The 24,341-nt window shown below is 49.3% G+C and overlaps 1 protein-coding gene across 5 annotated transcripts in view; it reads right to left on the bottom strand.

Annotated features, from left to right (window-relative positions):
- BRPF3 (bromodomain and PHD finger containing 3) overlaps positions 1-22,946 on the bottom strand; it is a 34,735-nt gene extending 11,789 nt beyond the window's left edge. For 2 of the 5 annotated variants that reach the window (XR_005367613.1, XM_038553861.1), the window contains exons 1-9: positions 22,868-22,946; positions 17,832-19,308; positions 14,914-15,070; positions 12,229-12,360; positions 9,940-10,068; positions 9,333-9,645; positions 8,360-8,665; positions 6,285-6,791; positions 3,356-3,449 (exon numbers count right to left, since the gene is read on the bottom strand). Coding sequence is in view for 4 of the 5 variants with exons in the window: in XM_038553861.1 (XP_038409789.1) it covers positions 3,356-3,449; positions 6,285-6,791; positions 8,360-8,665; positions 9,333-9,645; positions 9,940-10,068; positions 12,229-12,360; positions 14,914-15,070; positions 17,832-19,282 (3,089 nt within the window). In the remaining variant the exon portion in view is untranslated. Of the gene's footprint in view, positions 1-304; positions 384-3,355; positions 3,450-6,284; positions 6,792-8,359; positions 8,666-9,332; positions 9,646-9,939; positions 10,069-12,228; positions 12,361-14,913; positions 15,071-17,831; positions 19,309-22,867 lie in introns of all 5 variants that reach the window. The other 3 variants (XM_038553862.1, XM_038553859.1, XM_038553860.1) reach the window with 3 other exon arrangements.
- Between the last annotated feature and the right edge of the window lie 1,395 nt (positions 22,947-24,341).

The following is a 24,341-nucleotide window of genomic DNA, read 5'->3' as shown; positions in this document are numbered from 1 at the left end:
ACTCTAGAAAAAGATGCCTGCTTCCCTACCCAGGGACTTTGGACTTCACCCAGAGAAAGGTCACTCTAGGCACTTGTCAATCCTTCTGGAGTCTAAGCAGCCTAGTCAGGAGGAGGGCCAGTCTTACATCTGTCCAGAATTCTTTTACTCTGCAGTTCATACTGTTTCTTTAGAAACCAATTTATTTTTGAGGTTAAAAAAAAAAAAATAGCCTCTTTCCTAAATTTCCTATAAAGGACATATCTTACTTTTGTAATTAGAAAAGACATTTTTTAATTGAAAAAAAAATCCACTTCTTACTTACACTTTGTGTGTGAAGTTTTTCTTAGACAGAGATGGAATTTTTTAACAAACAAGCAGACCAATTTTTTTCCATGTGGTTACTGCAAAGAGGTATGTATGTATGTTTAATATATACATATTATACATGTTATATAATATATATATATTTTAGGCAGACTAGAAGGTAATAAAGCAAAAATGAGAACAGTAATACCAGAATAATGCCATAACTGGAACCCATCCAAGCATCTGCATTTTTAAATACCTCTCAATGGAATTCTAACATACATCCATAGTTGTGAGAGTCTGGGCAAGAATGATGTGGCTAGGGCTTTTTCCCATCCAAACTTTGAAAACTATCACTGCTATCTAATTTTTTTCAACTAAAAAAAGTGCTTAAAAGATGGGGCAACAATCCACAGAAGAATAGAAACACTTGGGAAACCCCTGCTTGGGAAACCCCTGGTGGGATCAAAAAAGGCTGGTGAGGACTGTTTGGTGAGTAGCATACTCCTGTCCTACCAAATCATAGCTGACTTTATTACAGTCTTATTCAGAAAACCTTATATAACCAGAACCCAATGAATCCTAATCCATCAGTAACTGGCAGGTTGGTAGCTTTTTTCCTGCTAGTAAAAATTAGGACCTGTTTGAGAAAAAAAATTAACATCCAGTTTACATTTCAGATTCAGTTCCCACTCACCCTATAATAATCTGTCACTGGGTTTAGAGACTCAAAGGCCTCTCAAAGTTCCTATCTTGGATCTGGGGAGACATCTTCAAATACAATAAAAGGGGGCACAACAAAGTGGTTAAGAGAGAAACTCTGGAGCCAGACTACATGGGTTCAGAACCTGCCTCTTCACTTCATGAGTTCTGCAACCTTGAGCAAGTGACCTACCCTCTCTGAGGCCGGTGTTCCCCATGTGCTGCTGTGAGGATTTAGTGGATTAATACACAGAAAGCACTCAGTACAGCATATACCCAGTACTCAATAAATGGCACATGGTAGTTATATAACAAATATTATTATATGAAGGGCAGTAAATTTTAATGTGTCACTTTAAATACCATAAACTACTAGTGTTGTACTATCAGATGATGAGCTCTGACAAGGATGAGCTCAATAAAATAAGACGTAACACTTCAACTAGGTCCGTGTATTCCTGTTTCATGGAAAATCACAAGTGACTCAACATGACCTGCATTTCAGCCCTCTTTCTAAGTCATGCAGACCTAAGCAGCCAATCCAATCTATAATTATTTTGTTTACTGGTTTAACATTCATCTCTTCCTTCTAGAAGACAAGCTCCATGAGAACACACACCTTATCAGTACTTAGAACAATGCCTGGCTTGAAATAGGTGCTCAATTATTAATAACTGAATAAGTGACCCATAAAAAGAGGGCACAGCCCCAGTCTGCTCAGAAAATCCTCAGGAAAGATAAGGCCAGGACAGGGGAGGGGGATGGGATTAATGACCACAGGTTTTTTCAAGATTCTTTCTATCTCTGGAATTATATGATTCCAGTTTAATTATTAAGTAAAATCTTTCTCTATATAGGCACTACCATAGTGTGCAGGGTGGGGGGGGGGGGGAGAAAAGAAAGAAAAAGAAAAATCCTCTAGTTGGAGTCCTGAACCTCTTGTTTTAAACCCTGAAATTCCATTGAGATCCACTGAGTTAAAGAGGAAATGCTTTCCAAGGGCATTGTTCCCACACTGAACAGGGCTGCACAGAAATTGGTGGAATTCTGCACGAATGCAAACACATGGCCTGACCAGCAGGCTAATCAGAAGCTGGTCTGGCTTCCTTCCTGTGAATTCATGGCTGTACAAGAGCTCTTCATGGAGCGAAGGGCCCAACATACCTTCCATCTTTAGTCAAGAGCTAGGAGGGGACAGTCTGATAATCCTACTCCTACCCCAACCCAATGAACTGCGTTTCCAGCCACCATTATATCTGAAGGGAGTTAGGAATTCCAACCCAGGACCAGGGTGAAAGCATCTTGTAAGATTCTGAAAGCTCTGCCTCCTCTATGACTAATAACTGTTTCTTCCCTACCCACTGCCTCTATGTCTCTAGAGGCCATGGAGGAAGAAAGCTAGGGTGATCCTGAGGCTTGGTAGAGGAAAATCTCAAAGGAACCATATGCCACAGCAGGGGTCCTCCCACACTGCCCCCGCCCCCCCCAAAGCTTCCCCTGAGCCCAGTAGCCAGGGTAGAGTGAGTACTTAACAAAACACACGCTCAACCTGCCAACCTGCCTTGGAAACACTTTAAACATAGAGTCTTTTGGTGCTGCCCTGGGACCCTTCTTCCTCTACTCAGAACCCAGGATTCATTATCATGTTGGGAATCATGAGTTAGCCTTCAGGACAACTTGTTTCTCCTCTGTGGCACTGAGGATCTCCCATCTCCAAGAGTTCCACACTTCCTGGTGTCTTGCAGAGTACTCATAACACAGAGTAGAGATTGCATAAACTCTTGGACTTGGAAGAAACTCTAATGTTCTGGTCTCAAAAATCCTCTCTTCCAATAAAAGAATGGGAAAAGAAAACTATCCTTTCCCAACTCAAGGAGGGTAAAAGAGTTAGGACCTTTGAATAACAGGCTACTCCAAACTTCCTATCTGTTCAATTCTTATTTGCACACCACACCTCTAAAGAAGGCTTGGTTATGATGCACCAAAAGGCAAAGGGCAAAACCATGTCTGTAACTGGGTTATCAGAGCAGCCCAGCAGGGTGGGTGGGGGATTGGCTCAAATGTTAACTTTGCTGGGCAATTGAAATTTGGCTGTCCCTGCTGTCTGGAGCCAAATTCAGCTCCACAAACCCTGTAAAGCATCAGCGCCACTCCTCCCCTCCTAGTCAGATCAGGCTTGAGAGTCAAGGGTCACACCATTTCCTAGGAGCTACCAGAGTTACAGACCAGAGGTCTCAGGAAATAGCCAGGGTGGGGGAAGAAAGAAACTTAGATAAGCAGGAGGAGGCTCCATCTGTAGCTGAATGGAGAATAAAGGGAGAGGTGGCGGAGCTGCCAACCAAGCTTTGAGAACAACTGCTCTTACCTGCAAGCTTCAAATGCCAGTCCACCACTGAGACCCAAACTACATTCTGAGTCAGACCCGCTTTCGGTGTGTTTTCCAAAGCCGTTGGTCACGCCTGCCAAGGACACACAGAGTAAGCCTCAGTGCTGAAACCTCCTTCCCCCTGACACACGCTGTAGTGTGAGGCAGCTGCCTCAGGAGGGCTGAGTGAGGAGGACTGGAAAGGGTGGCTGCTCCTTCTCATGTGGGAAATGGGTCTTGGGGGACGGAAAGAACCTGACAAAGATTTGGGGGAAATGTTGGCTAGGGCAATGAGTAGACACTGCATTTTCCTTCCCACCCCTCTGCTTTTCACTTTAAGGAAAGAAAACACAGCACACAGCTCACACCAGTCACTGTCATTTGGCTACAAAAGGAAATACCAAGACTTCCCCACTCCAGCTGGCTCCTAAGTCCCTGAGATCTGCTTCTAATTTCAAGCCTGAATTATCAGGGAGCCCGTCTCTTGGGGAGCCCACCCACCTTGCCTCTTCAGATAAACACTCACACACCCTATCCATCACACAGCTGGCAACAGCTAGCTTCATTCTTTTGGGATGGTGTCAAGGGAGGTTGAGGCAGGGTAACGGCTGTGTCAGCCACACCCAGAGATATCTAGCAGAGCTAGGCAGAGCTGAGGATGGGAGGACTTCAATAGATCTAAAGCAGACCTGACCTTCCTGGATGGAGAATCAAAATTCCTGGGTTCTAGACTAGGCTCTGAAATATAGGTCCCTTTTCCTTTTTAACCTTTGCCTCTCCTTTTGTGAAGACAGTACCTTCTTACTTATAGGAGACAGTATTAAGTATGAATCAGAGAAGGTCTGTTTATAGAATGGGCCCCTTTGGAGGCAAATGAAGGCTGTCTGGTCATCCCAGGGACATGATGCTCATTAGCTGCAGAGGCTTCAACTCCCTATTATCCGATTCTTAATCACAATCCAGCATCCCACAAGTCAGGCAGCTGAGCCAAGAGCTCAAGAGCTCTCAGTCACAGATAGCTTGGCCAGAACACTGTGAAGCAAGTTACACCTGTAAGAGCAGGTGCCTGAGCCAAGATATCTGGACTCCAGCCTGGCTCTGCTTCTAACGTTACGGCTTCTGTTTAAATCACAAGCCAGCTGCGCCTCAGCTGCATGCCTGCCAAAGATCAACACCTGTTTTTGTAAGACTCCACTAAAGTCATACGGAAATAGTCCTCGATGCCAGGCCTCTGGGATAGTAGGAGATGAATAGATTCTAGCAGATTCCCCAAACAGAGGACCCTCTCAGGTTGGATGAGCCTGACATCCAGACCTACTTCCCAATAGCAGGATTTTTCAATTTTAGTGCACAGCGCTCTCAGTGCTGTGTGGCTGCTCCTCACAGAGCAGACAGGACAACAGTAACTGCTACCATCAGCTGCTGCGTGCTAAGTGAGTCCCACAAGGGGGTATCACTAGCCCCCTACTGGAAATGAGAAACAAGCTTGAAAGGTTAATTAATCTGTCCCAGCATACATAGCTGGTCAGAAGATGAGATGTGAACCCTGGTCTGCCTAACTCCAGGCCTCAGACTCTCGATTCTATATACTAATCTACTGCCTTAATACGGGGAGGCTTGGGCCAGATGGGAAGGGAAGGTATTGCTGGAAACCATGTGTTAAGCAGGAAGACAAAAAAGCAATGTGCTGGCCACACAACCCAAAGCTACCACATAAAAGGACAAGAAAGCAACACAAAAAACAAGAGCCAAGAGCAGGCCCCTCCCACCAAGTAAGCTGCCCTCCCTTATCCCACTAAGACTAAGCTATATGTCTGCACCTCCAGGCCCAGCTCACCCATCCAGCCTTGGTTCCCGGTGCTCCAGGAAGCCCCCCTCCAAACTGTCCCTTGCAGGCACTCCATCCTTGTTTCCATGCACCCAGGCATGAGCCCTTGGCTCCATCGACTCCTCGCTATTCTGCCCTCATCCCACAGAACCAGCTCAGGCACCGCCTCCTCGTGGCGCCTTCCCAACTCCTCCAACTCCTAGTCTCTGAACGCCTCCAGCAGTGTTGTTACATAATCACGTGCGGCCTGGCACTCTAACATCGCTGCACCTTAGGACACCATGTGGTCTCCTGCCTGGGTTGTGAACTCTCTCAGAGCTGGGGCTCAATCTGACCCACCATGACCAGCTTGCGCTGGACATGTAGTAAGTACTCTTTAGTGATGGAGCTCCCATTACCTGCCTCTGGAACCCCACTTCCAACCATACCCTGGCTAACTGTGCTGCAGCCACACTGGTTTCCTCACTGGTCCCCAGGCATGTAAGTGTGTTTCTACCTCCGTGGCCTGTGCACTTTCTAGCCTATCTTTTTGAAGTGTTCTTCCCCCAGATATCCTAATAGCTCACATCTTAACTCCTCAGATTTTTACTCAAATGTCTCCTCCTCAGGCCTGTCCTGGCCACCCTCTCTAATACCACCCCAGTATCCTCTATTCCCCTTCCCTGCTAGATCTTTCTGTATAGCTTCTAATACAAGATACAATCCACTTATTTGCTTCCAGTCTTTCTCCCCTACAAGGGAGATTTTTGCCTTTTGTTCATTGATTTTTTTCCCCCCAAGTGCCTACAATAATGCCTGATAGAAGTATCTGATGAATGAATGAAGTGAAGGTCGGAATCACTTTATGGCACATAACTTTGCATTCCCCTCAGGGCCAAAGAGGGCCCCAGACAAAATCTGGTCCTTTGGAATTACTTTCTCAAAGCCTTTTCTTCCAGGCCAGTACCCATGTGCCAGGCCCAACTCTAAGCTACAGAGCCCCCAATGCTTCTATTGGTGTCCACAGGGACCATTAGGGAGGCAACCAACTAGGGGAGGTGTTGGCTGGCAAGGCAAAGCAGGAAAGTAGATGAGAAATAGAGAAGTCACAGGTATGGTCACCTGTCTCCTCCTCCTGCCGGGGGGACCTCTCCCCTTCGCTCTCACTACAGCTCCTGCTTCTTGGCCGCTTCCGGGAGTGTTGCTCATCCTCGATGCTGGCCGGAGAGGCAGGAGAGCCCACTGCACCATGGTCCTCACCATTCTCTAGGGCCCTATCTGGGCTCCTCTGTAGCTTAACCCCATTCTTGGCCTTCTTGAAGAGGACTGACGTGCGGCGGCCCACGCCACTGAGTGGGGTACCAGCAGGGACATCAGGGGCCATGAGAGACACTCTGTTGATGCCATTGTCACTGAGCAGGCGTTGCAAGGGCTCACTCCCAATCTGCAGAGGTGATTTTTCCAAGAGCTCATCCTCTTCCACCTTTCTGGGCTTTAGGAATCGGCTTGGAGGTTTGCTATCATTAATGGGTTTCAGAGTAGGAGGGTCTGGAGGAGAGTCTTGCTCAGACAGGGAAGGTGCAGGCCCAGTGGGCTCCAGGGTTGGTGGGGGAGGCAGTTTGGAATCGTCTGTTAGAGAAAAAGAGAACCTGCTTGAACATTTTAGAAAAAGTCTGTACCTACAAGCCAGGTAATGACACTGATAACCACGAACCAGAGGCTTGGGGCTTTTATAAATTTTGACACATATCCCAGGTCTCCTGTCTGAGACAAAGAGAATGCAAGATTAAGTCTTATCTACATTAGTTAACTATAAACTGTATGTATTAGAATCACCTAGGAAGTTTCTTAAAAATTTCAGTGTCAAGGTCCTGTCCCAGACCAATTGAAACTAAATCTCTAATGATGGGGTATTTTTTTAAAAGGCTTTACCAGGTGAGTCTGATGAAACAGTCACAAATCATTGCACCACACCTAAGAAAAGCCACCTGACTTAATCAATACTCAGGCAAGTTCACATTTACAGATTAGAAATATACAACTCTCACTCGACTCAAGTGTTTTTCCTTCTATCAATAATATTTTGTTTATCACCCAGTAAAGCAAGCAAGCAGGACAAGCAAAAAGAGTAAGTTTACAATTGGAAAGATGAGAGTTAAATCACTGGTTCCCAAACATGTCTGTTCACTTGCCAAGTGAAATGTTTAAAAATTAAAATTTCCAAGCCACAGCCCAGACTTACTTTATCTGAATCTTTGGGAGCTGGGGCCTGGGAATTTTGTTTTGAAACCCTATGGGAGAAGCTGTTGCAGCCAGTGGACAGGACTCTGCATCGCCACAGCCCAGGAGTGGGATACAAATGACAGACAAGCTGACTGCCACACAGGGAGTCAGAAACAATGACTGCCAAATGGGACCTCCCAACCATATCCTTATTCTCAATGTAAAATAAAATGGGCCATTTCTTGCAATTTGGCCCCTTACTCTCTGGAGGTAACTCTGAACCCTTTTAGGCTGTGTGGGTGGCAGACCATCCATAAGCTATAGGCTCAGCTCCAAGGACCTGTATGAGTAATGCAGTTCTGTCCTCAATGAAGGGGAAGGATGGAAAACAGCTCAGTTTTAAGGTTAGGTCTCTGAGAATCCTCTCTGGATGTCTTTTGCAATCTGGCCTTTCTGCTTGGGATGGGCCTGTAGACTGGGTCAGCTGGAGTCAAAGCCATGAGGTAGATCTTCCTTTTCTATCCTCCCACCCCACAACCTAATCTGCCCTAAGGGCCTACTTACGTGATGGTCTAAGGTGAGCTAATATTTAACTAGTGTGTGCAATACAACCATATCAGGTACAAAATACTGTGATGCTTCTTTATTGGTTAGTAAAGACCTGCTGGGCCCCAGGCTCTAAAATTCTCCAAACCTGTCCACAATTTAGCAACTAAGTATCCACAACAATGGTCCCCAGAAGCACACTCCAATACAACAGCCAATATCTACTCTGCTGAATTTTGGTCTCTTCTGATTATAAGTATCTTGAATATCATCCCTGGATATATATGGAAATGTGACCCCTCCAAGGGTTTTCACTTACCCACAAAGGTAAGACCGAAACTCAGGGAAAGATGCTTCTACTATGAGATTTTGGCTTAACCCTTACTCCCCTACCTTGGCCTCTAACCCTGACTGCTCCTGTCTCTCACCTCTGTCCCCATCGTCTTCTGGCTCCTCCTGTGGGGCTTGCTCCAACACAGTCACATCCCCCTGGGCCTCGGCTGGCAGCTCCCCATTGGACACAGTCTTGTTCAGTGATGGTGGCTGTGGTGGTGGTGGTGGCTGTGCCAGCTTCTGCCGAAGTGCATTGATCTCTCTGCGCAGTAGGCGGACGCGGCGGGTCCGGGCCCCACTGGACCGCATGGCACTCACCAGGTCCAATTTCTCCAGCAGCTCCTTCAGCTGCACCTCCGGGGACAAATGGGCCCGGTTCTCTGGGATGAGGATGTTGTCCACTGCCAGGGAGAAGGGAGGACAGAAGGGGCTGAAGGACCTGCCCAGCCCAGGGCAAGGGGAAGGGACTGGATTCTTCGGATGCAAAATATTCTCCTGGAACACCTGGGCCAGTGGCTTCCAGCAGCGTCACTATGGGGCCTTGGCCCTGGTGACACCACTGCCCAGAGGGCAGCCACAGGGACAAGGTCAGAATCTGGGAAACATCTGCAGGAAGCAGTTCACAGTCATAATTACAGGCTCTGTGGAGTAGGCACGAGGCAGCCAGAGTGCGGGTCTCAGAGACAATTCTGTTTTCCTGATCCTCTACTTACACTCTTCTGAAAGAGCCACATATAGACTAGTATTGCACTCTCTCTGCCCCATGCTCCATGCCATACAGAGGGTATCCAGAGGAGGAAGACCCCTGCTAAAGATTGAGCTTTTCAAATAGACAGCTAGTACCTAATTCTCTTTCCTACCATTCCAGAAACACTCAGCAAATTAAACTCTAACTCTTGGAATTAATGCAGCCACAAGCAGGTATATCCCAGTTTGTGCCTACCCTCAGCTCTCTTCCTTGTGTCTACCCTATATAGCTCCAAGGCCCACCCCAGTCCCTGGCTCTCTAGGCTCCATCCCTGTGCCTCCTCCTAGTCCTTCTTCTCCCCACCCATCCAGGCTTCTCACCGTCTTCCCAGGAGAAGCGGTAAAAGTCCTCCAATTTGGGTGACTCAGGCAAGTGGGTGCCCCTCTCGGGGTCATAGCCGATGTTCTCTGCCTGCCGCCGGGCATGCCGCAAGATGGCCCCTCCCAGGTCCCGCAGACGGACAGCTGCTCGGTGGAAAATTGTGTCTTTAGCATTATACTTCATGCAGTTGGTAACTATAAGGTTAAAGTCCTCCTCAAACTCCTCCAAGGTGCGGTATAGATGAGACTCCAGCTTCCGCCTCATAGTAGAAAAATCCATTGGCTTGGATATGAATTCCAAGTAATCTGGAACCTAAACATATAAAACCTGTACAATTACAACAACCATTTACTAGCCAAACAGGTGCACCCTTCACCAGCACTCTTGCCTCCCCGTTTTCTGGTTTGGCACGCTGGCTCAGTCAGAGCCCCAGGACCCTGGCCCACCCCCTGGCCTGCTGATCCCTCACTATGGGCAAGTCTATTAGCTGTGCCAGAAACCCCCAGGTTTTGTCCACCCTGTGGCCCAACCCCCTTCCTGGCCTACTCAGACCCTGTTTCCAGTTCAAGAGGGGCTCACTGCTCAGGAAGTGGTGAGGGAACTTGCCTCACTCAGGTTGACAGGTTCAGCAAAGATGTGTGCCGGATCCTTCTCCTGCAGCAAGTCCAGTGTGGTCCTCAGCAGAACATTGAATGGCATCAGCTCCAGCTCCATGGCAGCCTGCTGGATCTTGACCTGTGCAAAAGGTAGAAAGAGATCAGGACGCCCCTGCAAAGAGGCACCAAACTTGTTCTTCATAACCTGACTTTCACCAATCACATACCACACATTTTCACAGGATATTAAGCTAACCAGTACATGAGGAGTGATCACCCAACCCTCAGCTAGAAATAATGACCAACAGCTATCAACCACTCTATAAATGTTCCCTATGTATCAAGCACCATACCAAAACTTAAAAAATATTTAACATGTCCACAGTCCCTCCCAAATGCCAAGTAACACTCTAAACATTTTATTCAATGTAAGTATATGAGGTGGGTACAGATGAGTTATTTTATAAAGAGGCAACCAAAGCACAGCGAGACTAAGTAATTGACTGACCCAAGGCCACACTGCCAATAATGGACAGAGTAGGGACTCAATCCCAGACAGTCTGATTCCACAGTGTGTGCTCTTCACTACTAAGCCATACTGCCTTCTCTACTTGCATTACTCCGGTTAATCATCACAATAATCCTGAGGGACAAATGGCTACTATCCCCATTTTACAAATATGGAATCTGAGGTTTGGAGAGAGTATGAGGAAGTCACTAACCCAACAAGATAGGATTTGAACCCAGGACTGACTTAGTTCAAAGAGCACACTGATGATATAAAATGTGACCTGGGCCAGAATTCCCACTTAGTAAGCTAATATTGATCCCACTGGCCCTTGGGGCATCTGGGTTGGCCTGGGATAACTAGGGCCTCTAGGCTCACCTCCTCAGCCAACGTAAGTGTGATTTTCTATGTATGCCCTAATGTGAAAAGGCTATGAAATGTTCCTTCCTCTTGGTGACATTAAAACAGGCCCACCTGCTTCCTTTTCCTTTTAATTTATCTGAACCAGAGGGAAGAAGAAAAACTCAGCTGTCAGACCAGGCCTAGGATGGTGAACACAATTTAAATCCATGGAGAAGATCCTGAGATGCCCTCCATGCCACCCAGACATGCTAGGTATGGCAAGAGCTGCCTAGTCTCGGTGGTGGAAACTGAGGTTACAGGCTCATGCTGGAGCTCAATGGTGAAGTAGGGTTTGGAGAAAGAGAAGAAGGAACGTCTTTAATCCAGGCCTCTGAAGCATGCAAGTAATAGTTGTTATTCCTAGACTGGAGATAACAGTTTTGGCTTGCCATTCATTCAATTAATAGCACTTACTCTCTGTGATGTGCAGACTGTGCCAGTGGACGCTTCAGGGAAGCAAAAACTATCAATAATGATCATGACAGCAGTTGACACTTCTATAGCCCCTACTACATGCCAGGCACGGCTCTAAGCCCTTTATATATACTAAGTCATCTCTTCTTCACAAGCTTATGATGTAGGTTCTTTTTTTTTTTTTTTTAATTTTTATTTATTTATGATAGTCACAGAGAGAAAGAGAGAGGCAGAGACATAGGCAGAGGGAGAAGCAGGCTCCATGCACCGGGAGCCCGACGTGGGATTCGATCCCGGGTCTCCAGGATCCCGCCCTGGGCCAAAGGCAGGCGCTAAACCACTGCGCCACCCAGGGATCCCATGATGTAGGTTCTATTGTTACCCTCATTTTATAATCAAGGAAATGGGCATAAAGAGATTAAGCAACTTACCCAATATTACATGAGCACTAAATGACAGAACCAGGATTTAAACCCAGGTAATCCAGTGCCACAGCTCATATTCCTAACCCCTGCATTACACTACCTTCCTCAACATTCCTCAGACTTAGATGCTTAGACCCTCCTTGGCTAGAGCTTGGAAAATTTAAATGATTAAGACCGTAAGTATTTTAAGGGCCAAGTGAAAACGCTCTCAGAAGCTCCCAGCAGTGATGACCATCAGAATGGCCTGAGAAACTTTTCAAAATACTTAACACCAGATTCCCTCTGAGATTTTGAGTCATAAATTCCAGGGATGGGGCCCAGGCAGATGATAATGAGCCTCCGCATGAGGCCACCAGAAGCTGAATCCGCAGTTAGAAGCCATGTGCAGCACCATACCCAGTACAGACTAGCAGGTCTTGGAGCCCACAGTGATGAGCAGGAAGGGGAGGAAGCAGACACCAGGCAGATCTCCTGGCTTTCTCCATGCCACACTGACAGTAGGAGAAAAAGATCTTGAACAAAAGCCCTGAGGCTGGGGGATCTTCCTCACCTGTTCCCTCTTGAGCTTCTCTCTTTTCCGAATCAGCTCAATCAGCAGCCGCGCCCGCTCCAAGTCGTGCCGGAGCTTCTGCCAGTATTTTAGCTCTTCCTTCACTGCACTTGTCTTCTCGTCCTGCTCTCGCTGCAGGAAGGAAGGGAGAGGAAGGAGTTGCTGGAGGCCCGCTTCCTGTCCAGAGCCCTTTCCCTATTCTAGCCTCACAGGGCCTCGGCAGGTAAGGGCCCCACACCCTGGCTGACCCATGTTCCTGAGAGCCCTTCTGCCCTCTCTGCCCCATGCCTTTCTCCTGCACTCCCTTAGCCTTCCAGCAATGCTTCTTAACTGCCCCACAATAAGCACCACTGGAGTGAGAGCTGGGACGACTTCCCCTCCTCCTGAGGATACCAAGGGGGGTGGTGGAGCTGTGCCCCTTAGGGCTGGAAAAGAATTTCAGAAGGAAACCAATACCTCGAGGTAGAAAGAATTTCATCCTAAAGCTGCCACTTGTCTAAAAAACAAAGTAAAATTCTTATTACCAGCTTGTACTAGCTGGCTTGAACATACTTTAAAACACTACAAGTACTCAAAAAAGTGATTCCTGCCCTAGAAAGAGGTTAGAGTTGGGGGAAGGAAGAGGCCCAGGGTTGGACACACAAGGGCACAGTAGCATAAACATAATAAAAACCCAAAGGTAAACTGAATATAAAATGTTGAGAAGATAAATAAAGAGGATCTGAGAGGGTTGATTTTAGGTCAGGGAAGGCTTCCCACAGAAGCAATCTTACTAGGATTTCACATGTAGTGATGGACATAGGTGAACAAAGCAGTAAGAAAGGCCTCTGCTAGAACCAAAGGGACCACAGGGAAGAAGTGTGAAGGCAGAAAAAAATGACTCTCTGCTTGGTAAAAAAAAAAAAAAGAAAGAAGAAAGAAAAAATGGCCCGGCCAGAGCAGAGAGGCTGGAGAACCACAGTAGCCAAGGAAGCTCCAGGATTTAGCTGGTAAGAAGCTTCAACTCCAGGCAAAGGAACCTGCATGTGGCCTGCCAGGAGAGGGGGACTATGTTCTGGAAAAGGAATAGATTCTGGAAAATGGTGTGTAAGACAGTATCAGTTGAACAGCAAAGAAAGAATTAGAGGCGGGAGACTACCCGAAAGCTATTGCTGAAATTATGGGAATTTGGGTGAGCGGGTGAGCTGTAGAATGGAGACAAAAGACCATATGCCAATAAACTGGCCCCAAATAGCATAAGGGATGATTAACTGTGTCTTGTTATGGAGGAAAGAATCAAAAGTAACTCCAAGATGGGGAATGTCTGAGGTCAGGAGGCAGAAGGTTCCATGTCAATAATGGGCAGGGGTGCCTGGGTGGCCACCCAGGCAGTTAAGTGTCCAGCTCTTGATTTTGGCTCAGGCCATGGTCTCGTGGGGTTGAGCTGCATGTCAGGCTCTGTGCTCAGTGGGGAGTCTGCTTAAGGACTCTCTCCCTCTGCCACTCCCTCTGCTCTCGCTCTCTCAAATAAATAAATCTTTAAAAAAAGAATAATAATGGAGAAATAAGTTTACCAAGAGGAAGAAAGATAAAGAATTCAGTTTCCGATATCTGAATTCTAGGAAACAACATCTACATGGACATCTGCAGTTCCTTTGCCCCAGAGGGACTACAGGCAGAGAAAAGGGATGAGGACAAGAAATCTGGAGCTATTACCACGCTTATTTACAACTATGAGAGTGCACGAGCTCTCCCAGCAAACGGGCAGGCATCAGAGCCCTGGGAATGTTACTACTGAGGAGTAACAGGTCAAGTCAGCACAAGGTGCAGTCAGCCAGGTGGAGAAGGAGGGATATGGGGTCATGGAGAAGCTCTAAGAGTGATCCATGGTGAAAATGCAGCCCATCGGCCACTACGGTGAGAATGTGAGGTAAGGCTTGCTGGGCTGGGAGGAGGTGGTTGACGTTCCAAAGGAGGCTACAGGGGAGCAGGCAATCCTCCCCACCTCAAGGAGGGAGGAGACACAGACTTACACTTCAGGACTTTAGTTACAAAAGGCAAAAGTGAAATCAGACAGAACTTAGAGGGCATCAGAGTCACGTAAATGATTGCTTCATCTTTGCGGTGATAGTGTGGAAATATTTAAAGGCAGAAGTAATGGAGCAAGTGAGGAGGGAGAAAAAACTAAAGACGGTTAAAAAAAGGGGAAAAAAAAAGTCTCTCAGGAGACCTCCAACCAAGGTTCCACGGCTAAAAGGTCACCACAACTGGCCAGGCTCTGTGCTACAACTTAGATGGCACATTTGCATGTTTTCTACAAAACATTTTCTGGCAGATGTCAGTACAGTGTCTTAAGAAAAATGCTCCTTGTCCTAATTTATGCAACATGGCCACCTGGCCCTCATTAAACCCATTTTTTCCTTTCTGCCATGTCTACAGGTTTTCCCCACATACTTGGAAGTTGGGCTTGCTCTCTACTCTCTTCTAGAATTTGCTCCAAAATCAACCCTCTCCCATCCAGGAGGAGCTGCTGTCTGGGACCAAGAGCTCTACAGTGCTGGAGGTCGTTCCTGGGAGATGCCATCTGGAAGTGTGACTGCCTATTGACACAAAGGCTCTACAGAGGGCTCAGGGAGTGGTGACCCAACCATCCCTCCTCCTCCTTCACTCTCCACCTCCTCCACCACCTTCAATCACTTCACCTACCTGCTCAGCATTTCTTTGGGACTGCAGGTGGGAATGCAGGCGTCGGATGAGAGGGACGCCGTTCCGTGCCTGCCGCTTCAATAGCCAATAGTTGTGAAGCCGCTGTATGAACTGGTTTTTCCTCTGAAAGGAGAGACCACTACAGATCTTGTTCAACCTTGAGTAGAGGCACAGGGAAGTGAAAGACAAGGTCAGTGGGCAGCCCTGATCACAGCCTCCTCTTCAGACCCTAGCTCATTTCTGAACCTTACATATGAAAGAAGATGGAATCAAGTGGCCAATTGCCTCACCTCAGAGAAAGGCTTTAAAAAAAGAAAGCAAAGTTAAGCAGCTCGGATTCAGCATGTGATAGATGTATCACTTGATTTTCCACCCCCCTATCTTACAGTCCTGATTCTCCAGAAGAACTCTCTCCCAGGAACCCTGTTTCCTGTGGTCCTAGACTCCTGGGAAATAGGCCTGTGCCCTGAACTCTTGATATAGGCAGGAAAAGAGAGCAGGAACTTGAGTAAGCTATGGGCAATGTGGTCACTACTTCCTGCGCCCTGTGGCTGAGGGTCCCCCCAGACCAGAGAATAGTCCACAAGCAAGCTGGAAGGAAAACTAGAAGTACGCCAGGCTATGGCTCTCTGAGCTCAAATGCAACACTTCAGAGCCGTCTGACCTCTGGTTTTTCATTAACGATCTCAGCAGCCTAAAAGTGTCTAATTTTGAAACAAACAAGAAAAGAAAAAACTGGATAAGAGGACGGAGAATCTGAAAACTTAGCTGGCTCAATTAACCCAATAGAGAAGTCTTAAGGTCAGGACTTAATAATATGTGGCAGGTGGGAGAGGTAGAGGCAAAAGGGGAGGGAATTAATAAGAGCCTATAATCTTTATCCTAATAGTCCTGTTGCAAGGTGGGTAACATCAGTCTCATGGTAACAAAAGATGGAAAGGCAGCTTAGGAACAGAGGCTGGATGAACTGTCAAAGTCACTAATGTGGCCAGAAGGATGGTGGAGCTGAATGGGATTTGAATCCGTGATCTCTCTGCTACAGCACCCTGTGTCCCCAAATTGGTTATTCACAGAGTAAGAGTAATAAGCAAGGCCTCAATACTCCTGTTGTGTGCCCCCCACTTTTTCTCTTCATCTCTATCCACTGAAAGGAAGTTAAGTGCCCTATGCATTTCCACAGACATTCTTGCCCCAAAGCCAAGCTTACAAAATCAAGATCTAAGCCTTTCCCCAAAGAAGAAATCCCCACCAATGCCCATGCCAAGCATACCTGCCCAGATGCAGGCAGCCCCCTCCCTCTATAACCTCTTGGCCATGGAGTGTCCCCCTAGCATTTGTGTAGGTAGAGAGAGGAAGAAGAAGAATAAAACAGCAGCAGCAGCCACCATTTATTGAGCGCTTACTATTTACCAGGCACTGTACCAAGTGCTTTATTTATATCATCTCCTTCATTTCTCACAACAACCCTATGAGGTTCATTTAGAAAGAAATAAGGCTCAAAGAAGTAACTTGCCAAAAGTCACACAGGTAGTTAGCAACAGGAGCAGGATTCAAAAGCAGGTTGGTCTGTTTTCTAAGCCAGCATGCTATGCTGACCCCTGTAAGACACATCTATCAGAGCAGATGTGACAACCAAAGAGACTAGTCCCAGGGCATAGCCACCCTACAAATGTTTCTAAGCATGGACCAACTCAACATCAGAGAAGAGCCTACAACAGCTCTGTGACTACAAGTCATTTCCAGTTGACTGAATTCTAATTCCAGCCATAGTTCGCCATAGGAGCCTCTCCCTCCTGCCCTTCTCTGCTCTTTTTCTCCTTCCCAGACTGACAAGTCTGGTTGCCTGTTCCCCTTACAACTCATTCCCTGCTACCCTCCAGCACTCACTTCTCCCTATCCTTTTCAACAAGAGAAGGCAAACAGCAGGAACAGAGACTGATGGCATCATGAGCCCCAGCTTGTGGTCAGGTTCTATAGCTTCCCACCTGGTTCCAGCCCTTTGAACAGGACTTGGCATATAGTAAGTACTCAATAAACACCTCAGTGAATGAACAAAGGCATGAACAACTTTACCTCCTGTGGCTGCAGATTCTTCATCTGGGGGTGTGGGAGAAGGTGCAAGGACTACATTAGATGAATAATTTCCAATATTCCTTTCTGCTCCAACACTGTATACTTTCTAAAGAATATCACCCTTGAGATGAGCTTCTACTGGAAAATCTTTCCAGTCTCTTGCTTTTCTGCCCTCCAACAGCTACTTCTCTGATGGTTAAAAATAAGTACAATGGTCTCTCTATAAGACTCACTGGGGACCAAGGTGGCTTAGCTATACAACTGAACCAAGTGATCCTTTCCCCTAAATCTAGAAGCTTCTCAAGAAGAGAAAGATCATGTCTTCCCCACACCACCACTCCCTCACACAAAGTCCCCATCATTCCCAGACAGAGCTTTCTGGACAGCAGTCGTGTGGTTCTCACTTCTATCACCACAGGAGGTTTTGGTAACATATGTGGGGAGTGTTTGAGACGGTCACAAAGACCAAGCAATGAGGGAGGGGATGCAAATGGCACTAACGGACAAAGATCAGGGATGCTAAACATTGAGGAATGTATGAGGCAGTCCTAATAGTGAAGAATTATCCTGTCTCAAATGTCACTTGTGCACCTGTTGAAAATATTGCCTTAGACACCCTTCACCTGGGTTTCTAAGCCACTTAACTGTCTCACCTTAAAGCACAGGAAATACATTGCTCTCAAGGCAAAATCAAAACCACAAACCAGATTGGGGCCCAAAGGAGAAGGCACAGAAGAGAACAAACATTCACCAACCATGCTTGGGGAAAGAGTTCCTGGCTCAGGGCCAACACCAACCCAAGAAGAGACTATCAGTCCACGGGGAGCCCTCCTGGGCAGGCTTACCTATAAGAAGGTATCTGTGGGACAGTGACCATGGGGACAGTGGAGGGTGTATCTCGGCTCACTTCCTCTGGCTCCTTCTTGATCTTCTGCTTCAAAGCCATCTTGTTCTTCTTGGGCAGTCCCTTGAGGGGGCCACCTACCCCACCTTGGCCTTCATCTTCCTCTTCCTCTTCCACCTCTTCCTTCTCTTCCTCCTCTCCACACCCCTCCTTCAGCCCTTCCTCATCCCCAGCCTCACTGAGGCTTCCAGGGGAGTCACCCTTCCTCCTAGTAGTGGCAGCACCTGGCGGTGAGTGGGCCTCACAGTAGGCAGTCTTGCGTACTGTGAAGATGGTGCCATTGAGGCTGGTCTCACGCATAGGCTCAATCTTCATGAAAAGCCCAGCCCGCTGTGCACATGTCACATGGAAGGCCGTGTAGCAGTTCACCTTATGGCACTGGATGGCTGCCCCCAGGCCCTTCTGCTTGCAGATATAGCAGGTTAGTTTCCAGCGGGCAGGTGGGATGTTGTCGATGCCCTCAATGGGCTCCAGGAACACGGTGTTAGCGAAGCAGACTTCAGGGATCCAGATGGCACACACCACGTGCGCCCAGTGCCCATCGCTGGTCTGTTTGAAGGCGCCACCCTTATTGGGGCATAGGACGCAATCCACAGGCCGGGAGGGAGATTGTAGGCAGCAGCGACATAGCCACTGGCCCTCAGGGATATAGGGGACACCATAGCACTCCTGGTGTACAGCAAGGTTGCAGATGTCACAGAAGAGAATGACATTGCTATTGTGGCATTCGTCATCCAGGCACACACAGCAAAAGGCGTCTTCATCAATAAGTGACTGCTGGGCCCCACTGCTGCGACTCTCCAAGTAGGACTCCTTCTCAAGCCGGTCTACCAGCAGCTCAAAGGTGTCTGCTGACACCACACTATGCCCATCTACACGTCGCTTCTCGTTCACCATGTCCAGCCAGGCAAGGTCCTCCTCATCCATGTCATACTCTACTTCGGCATCCAGGTCTTCAGGTGGCTTCTCGATGTAGCGATAGTAGGCAGCAGGCAGTGGGGGTGCTTCTGGCTGGCTGCCTGAGTCCACCATGCGAAAGCTGGGTTGCGGGAGGTGGAAGGAAGTGCCAGATCCATGTTTGGAACAGGACTCCTTCTTCTTGCCCTTGGAGGAGGGTTTTTTGGACTTACCAGGGAACTGAGGCTGCTCACTGTTTTCCTTGTTACTATTGCATTCGGTAATATCCTGGGCGGTCAGCTCATCCTCTGTAATGATTTTGAGTGGGTCATAGATGCTGATTCGATGCAGGCGTCCATCAATGTCCACCTCAACGATCCGCTGGGCCTGGGCATATGTTAAGGTCTCCCGAGTAGGTGAACACTTCAGACTGTAGGGGGATGGGGAACGCCGGCCCTCGGCATTCTGCCGCGACTTCCGGCGCGGCTTCCTCATGGCACCTGGGAACCAAGGGGACAGGCCTATGGAGAGACCAGGAGGCAGAGCTGAAGGTTCAGGCATGCACTCATTCACCCTTCCATCTGATCGAGAGGCCACCAAGAAGACTGTTTCCTCTGTCTGAACATCCTGCCCCTCTGACATCCACACAACTTGCTCCTGCAAGTTTTTTCACAAACACTGCTTCTCAATGAGAGCCTGACCACTCTTATCTAATACTGCCAATCTCTTTCCCTCACTAGCAATCTCTCATTCTGTTTTATTTTTCACTGTAACACAACACCATTTTTTATTATGCTATGTAATTTACCTACTTATCATGAATGTTTGCTTCCTTCCACAGAAATGTAAGCTCCGTGAGGGGAAATAATTTTGTCTATCTTGTTCACTGTTGTATTCCCAGCACCTGGATGGTGCTAGCTCCTAAGTTAGCACTCAGTAAGTATCAGATGAATGAAAGGCAAAATCCAACATGCAAAAAAAAAAAAAAAAAAAAAAAAAATTCCAACATGCATGATCCCTGCCATCTAGGTGCTCCATCTAATTGAAGGGACAGAAAAGTAAACAGATCATTACAACATGGGAGACACCTAGAGTTCTAATGATGCATGTAGGCTGTGTAACAGCTAACTATGGAAAAGGAGGGGGAGGTCAAGGGTTCAGAAAAAAAGGAAACAAAAGTAGCATCCATTTTCAAGCTCTGTTTATGACCAGTGGCCCCATCAGAAGATCAAAAACTCACGGGTTGGGATGCCTGGGTGGCTCAGTGGTTGAGCGTCTGCCTTTGGCTCAGGTCATGATCCCGGGGACCTGGGATCAAGTTCCATATTGGACTCTATCTGGGAGCCTGTTTCTCCCTCTGCCTATGTCTCTGCCTCTCTCTGTGTCTTTCATGAATAAAATCTTAAAAACAAACAACAACAACAAAACACCTCACAGGTCTAAAGCCCTCTCCCAACCCATATTACAATGATCAGAAACCCTATCCCCTGAACCCAGGAATGAAGAGGTGAAGGCACCTGAAATGTCTACTATGTGCAGGCTAAAGACTTCAAACTATCCTATGCAGGTTGTCTCTGGAAAAGCCAGCATTCAGGATGCACTGACTAGTATATCTAAGCAGAAACACTAGAAGCTCTGGGAGTGGCCCCAAGTGGCACTGAAGTTTTAAGTGGCCTATCTGGGATCCTCATTGGACCTACAGCTAAGGTGATTGGGGCAATATCTGAGATAAACTCTTAATGCATTCTGTTACCTCAAATGTCCCTCTCTCCCCCAAATACTTATACCTACCCTACCCTTATGCAACAAGGAGAAATGATGTGGGAAACTTTAGGAGAAAGCCCTAAAGTTTCCCACATCATTCTATGGGTAAAAGGAACTATGACAAGCTCCTAAGAAGCTGTGGTAGCAATTACTTGAGGCCATCACTACCAGGAAAGACATTAGAGGTATGGTACCCCAGGGTGCAGGCAGAGACTTGGAAAAGTACAACAGTGAGAGGATTTAAAAGAGAAAAGGAGATTGTCACCTTGGTTGCAGGATCTACCATCTTTATCTATAAAGCAGAGATGATGATGATAATTTAGCACACTTTTGCAGATTACAAATCCCTTTTACTTTTTTAAGATTTAAAACATTTTTAAAAATTAGTCTCTACCCCCAACATGGGGCTCGAACTCCTGACTCTGAGATAAAGAGTTGCACACTCCACCAACTGAGCCAGCCAGGTGCCCCAATCCCTTTCACTTTTTAACATTTCTCTCAACTAGTTTGGAAGGTAGAACAGATATCATCTCCATCTTACAAATGAAGAAACAAGCTCAGAAAGGTGCCACTCAACCCGAAGCTACAATTCAAACCCGGATCTCCTGATGTGTTGAACTCATCTCAGTGGGAAGAAGGACCACCATAGAGATGCCATGGTCTGGTACAAAACGAGGCTCTGGGGCTATCTAGGTTCTAATCTTGGCCCTGTGTGACCTGGAGAAAGTCACTTCATCTCTCTGGGCCTCCACACTCGACCAGTAAAATGAAAATGAAATCTATCCCTTAAGGGTTGCTCTATGTGAATAAGGTATTAAGATCTTCATTTAAAAGTGTGACTGAGGGGCAGCCCAGGGGGTTCAGCGGTTTAGGGCCACCTGCAGCACAGGGCGTGATCCTGGAGACCCGGGATCGAGTCCCACGTCGGGCTCCCTGCATGGAGCCTGCTTCTCCCTCTGCCTGTGTCTCTGCCTCTCTCTCTCTACCCCCCTCTCTCTGTGTGTCTCTCATGAATAAATAAAATCTTAAAAAAAAAAAGTGTGACACAAACAAACAAAAAACAACTTGGCTGAGGAACAGTGCCAGGCAGGCACACACCCCATTTGGAACAAAAGGCAACAGAATCATCACAGCAATTCTGTCCAGGTTCCAGAGGCCCTTGGCCACTACATGCCCGACAAATGCCAACTCGGGGGGGGGGGGGGGGGGGGTAGCCCAGGCTAACAGTCCTGCTTCATTGCCCCCAAGCCCTCATGGGCAGGGAGATCCTCGCACAGGCCTGAAAATCTGCCTCAACGCTAACCTCAAAGTTTTAGACAGAGGTTGTGGACCCTCCTTTGTTAAGGCGCTGTATATTCTTCTCCCTGCCTGCCACCTCCTTAGCAGCTTGGGTCAGCCGTCACCCCAGCAGCGAGCATCTGCGGAAAACCTCCTGGGTCCTGCCCAGCCTCTGGGCACCGGGAGGCCAACTCTGGAGAGGCGAGGGCCGCTGCTGAGGAAACGAGTTTCGCCCACAAGGAGCTTACAGTCCAGTTTTCTTGGCGGGAGTTTCTCAACCCACACAGCCCTTGCCACAAACACGCCTCCTGATACCCCAACGCCCCCAGAGGTCCTCTCAGCACCCCCGAGCCCCCACTCGCCCACCCCACCCAGGTCTCCGAAGGACGAGGAGTTTCTGCAATTAGCCTGTGTCCCCCGTAGCCCACCAGAGACTCAGGAGACAGGGAGCGCCCCTGCCAAGGCCCCTGCCCCTTTAAAGGGGCACCTCTTCCAGAAGAATCTTGACCCTTCCGAGGAGAAAGGAGGGAAATAACATCGCCTCCCCTGAAGGGAGGGGGCGAGCGCACCAGAGGCCGACTGACGCGGAGTCCGACCCTCACACAGAGAAAGCTAGCGCCAGCGAACCAGCGGGGCAGAGAGGCGAGCGCCCATTGGTCGCCTCGCCTGCCCGTCAGGAGAAACCGGGGGCCAAGGGACGCTCAGGGGGCGGAACCCTCCTCTGGTCTGACCAATTGGAGAACATGGCGGGGGCGGGACTCGGCGGCTCGCCAGCCAGGGCCGGGGGGGGGAGGGAAACAAGATGGCGGCTGCGGGAGGGGGTCCTCGCTGTTCAGCTCCCCCCTCACCCGCCTTCTCCTTCCCCGCCGCCGCCCTCGCTCCGGGAGAGCGCTTCCGCGCCGCCCCCGCCTGGCCCGGGAAGCCCCCCGCTTCCCTCTCCCCGCCCCCCCCCGCGCGGTCCCTCGTCCTCCTAGGCCCCGCCGCCCCCGCCCCCGCCCCCGCTCCCGCTCCGGCCGGCCCCGCTGCCACCCCCATTACCTCAGCCGCCGGCCCGGCCCCACCGTTCGGGGCCCCTGGGCGCGGGCGGGCCGGCCGTCGAGCAGGTCGGCGCGGCCCGGGGCGCGGAGCGCGGCCTCCTCCCGCGCTGGCCTCCGCGGCCACCGCCGTGCCCCCTCCCGGCCCGCGCTGGGGCCCCGGCCCGGCCGCCGCCGCCGCTCCCGGGGGAGGAGGGGGAATGAAGCCGCCGCCGCCGCCGCTGCCGCCACGGAGCCCGGCCGAGGGGAGGGAGGGATCAGCCCCCAGGCAGGATCCGCCCCTCCGGCCTCCCCCCCGCCACCTCCACCCCTTCCCTCGCTCCCTCCCTGGCTCCGCGGGCTCTCCCGCTGAACAGGAGCGAGAGCGCGAAAGAGGGGGGAACGGGAGGAAAATCCCCCCGCCCGTGCCCGGCGCGGCGGCGGCGGCGGCGGCGGCGGCGGCGGCGGCCGGGGCGGCGCGGCGAGGAGCGCGGAGCCGCGGCCGCCGCCGCCACGGGGCACCGTCCCCGGCTCGGCCTCACGGTGGCGGTGCGGACGCGGCGGGGGCGCCGAGCGGACACCGGGTCTGCGCCCGCCGCGGCCGAGGCTCAGCCCGGCCCAGCCCGCGCGGGGCGAGCCCCACGAGGGAGCGGGGGCCGTTCCCGTGGTTGGGAAAGACGGGGATCCCTAACTCTTTAGAGCGGTCGCTCGTGCCCTCCCCGTGCCCCTGCGGGACAGGTGGCCACGGACCCCGTCCCCGCGCTGGAGGGCCCCTCCAGAGCTTCCGCCCGGCGGTCTCGGGAGCCCAGACGGGTCTGCAGTCTCCTAGGGTGCAGGTGCCCGCGCTGCTCCCCGAAAGTCCCCCTCCCTGCCCGGCCGCGCTCGGGTCCCGAGGACAAAGGTCTAGCGATGTCCATCCCCTCCGCCAGGGAGGGCGGCGGGGAAAGCCCGTCTGAGGTGCGCAGGTGAGCGTCTGTTCCCCAGAGGACGCGCTTCTGCAGAAACAGACCTGACTTCTCGTAGGTGCTATTCTCTCCCTTATGTGTTTAAAAAGAGTAAACATAGAAGTTTGACAGTCTACTTAAGGACGTCTGGCAACTCGTTTGTCACTGGAGACAGGAGCAGCACTCTCTCCTTAAACCTGATTTGGCTAGGAATCGGTTAATTTAATGCAATAAGCGGCTTTCTAAAAAAACTCTTGACAAATGGCAACCTCAGACTTTCAGATGTAATCAGACTGGCTTTTGTTTCGATAAGTAAATTTAAGGAGAGGAACACTCCTTCGGCACCACCCCCCCCTCACGTCCCCTGTAAATTGGAAAACGTACCTCATATGACTGAAGTCTTAAGTACCAATATTTAATGATGTGTATAAGACATGTATGGATAGACTGCCTTTAAAATGTGAAGATGAATGACATATTTTGAAAGCGTTTCCTCTGCCCGCGCTGGTGGTGTAGCCTGGTGAGACTTTTTCACAATTTCTTGCTTGGTTCTGA

This window comes from Canis lupus, chromosome 12 (assembly GCF_011100685.1).
Source record: "Canis lupus familiaris isolate Mischka breed German Shepherd chromosome 12, alternate assembly UU_Cfam_GSD_1.0, whole genome shotgun sequence".
Taxonomy (NCBI): domain Eukaryota; kingdom Metazoa; phylum Chordata; class Mammalia; order Carnivora; family Canidae; genus Canis; species Canis lupus.
This window is presented reverse-complemented; position numbering and strand designations above follow the sequence as displayed.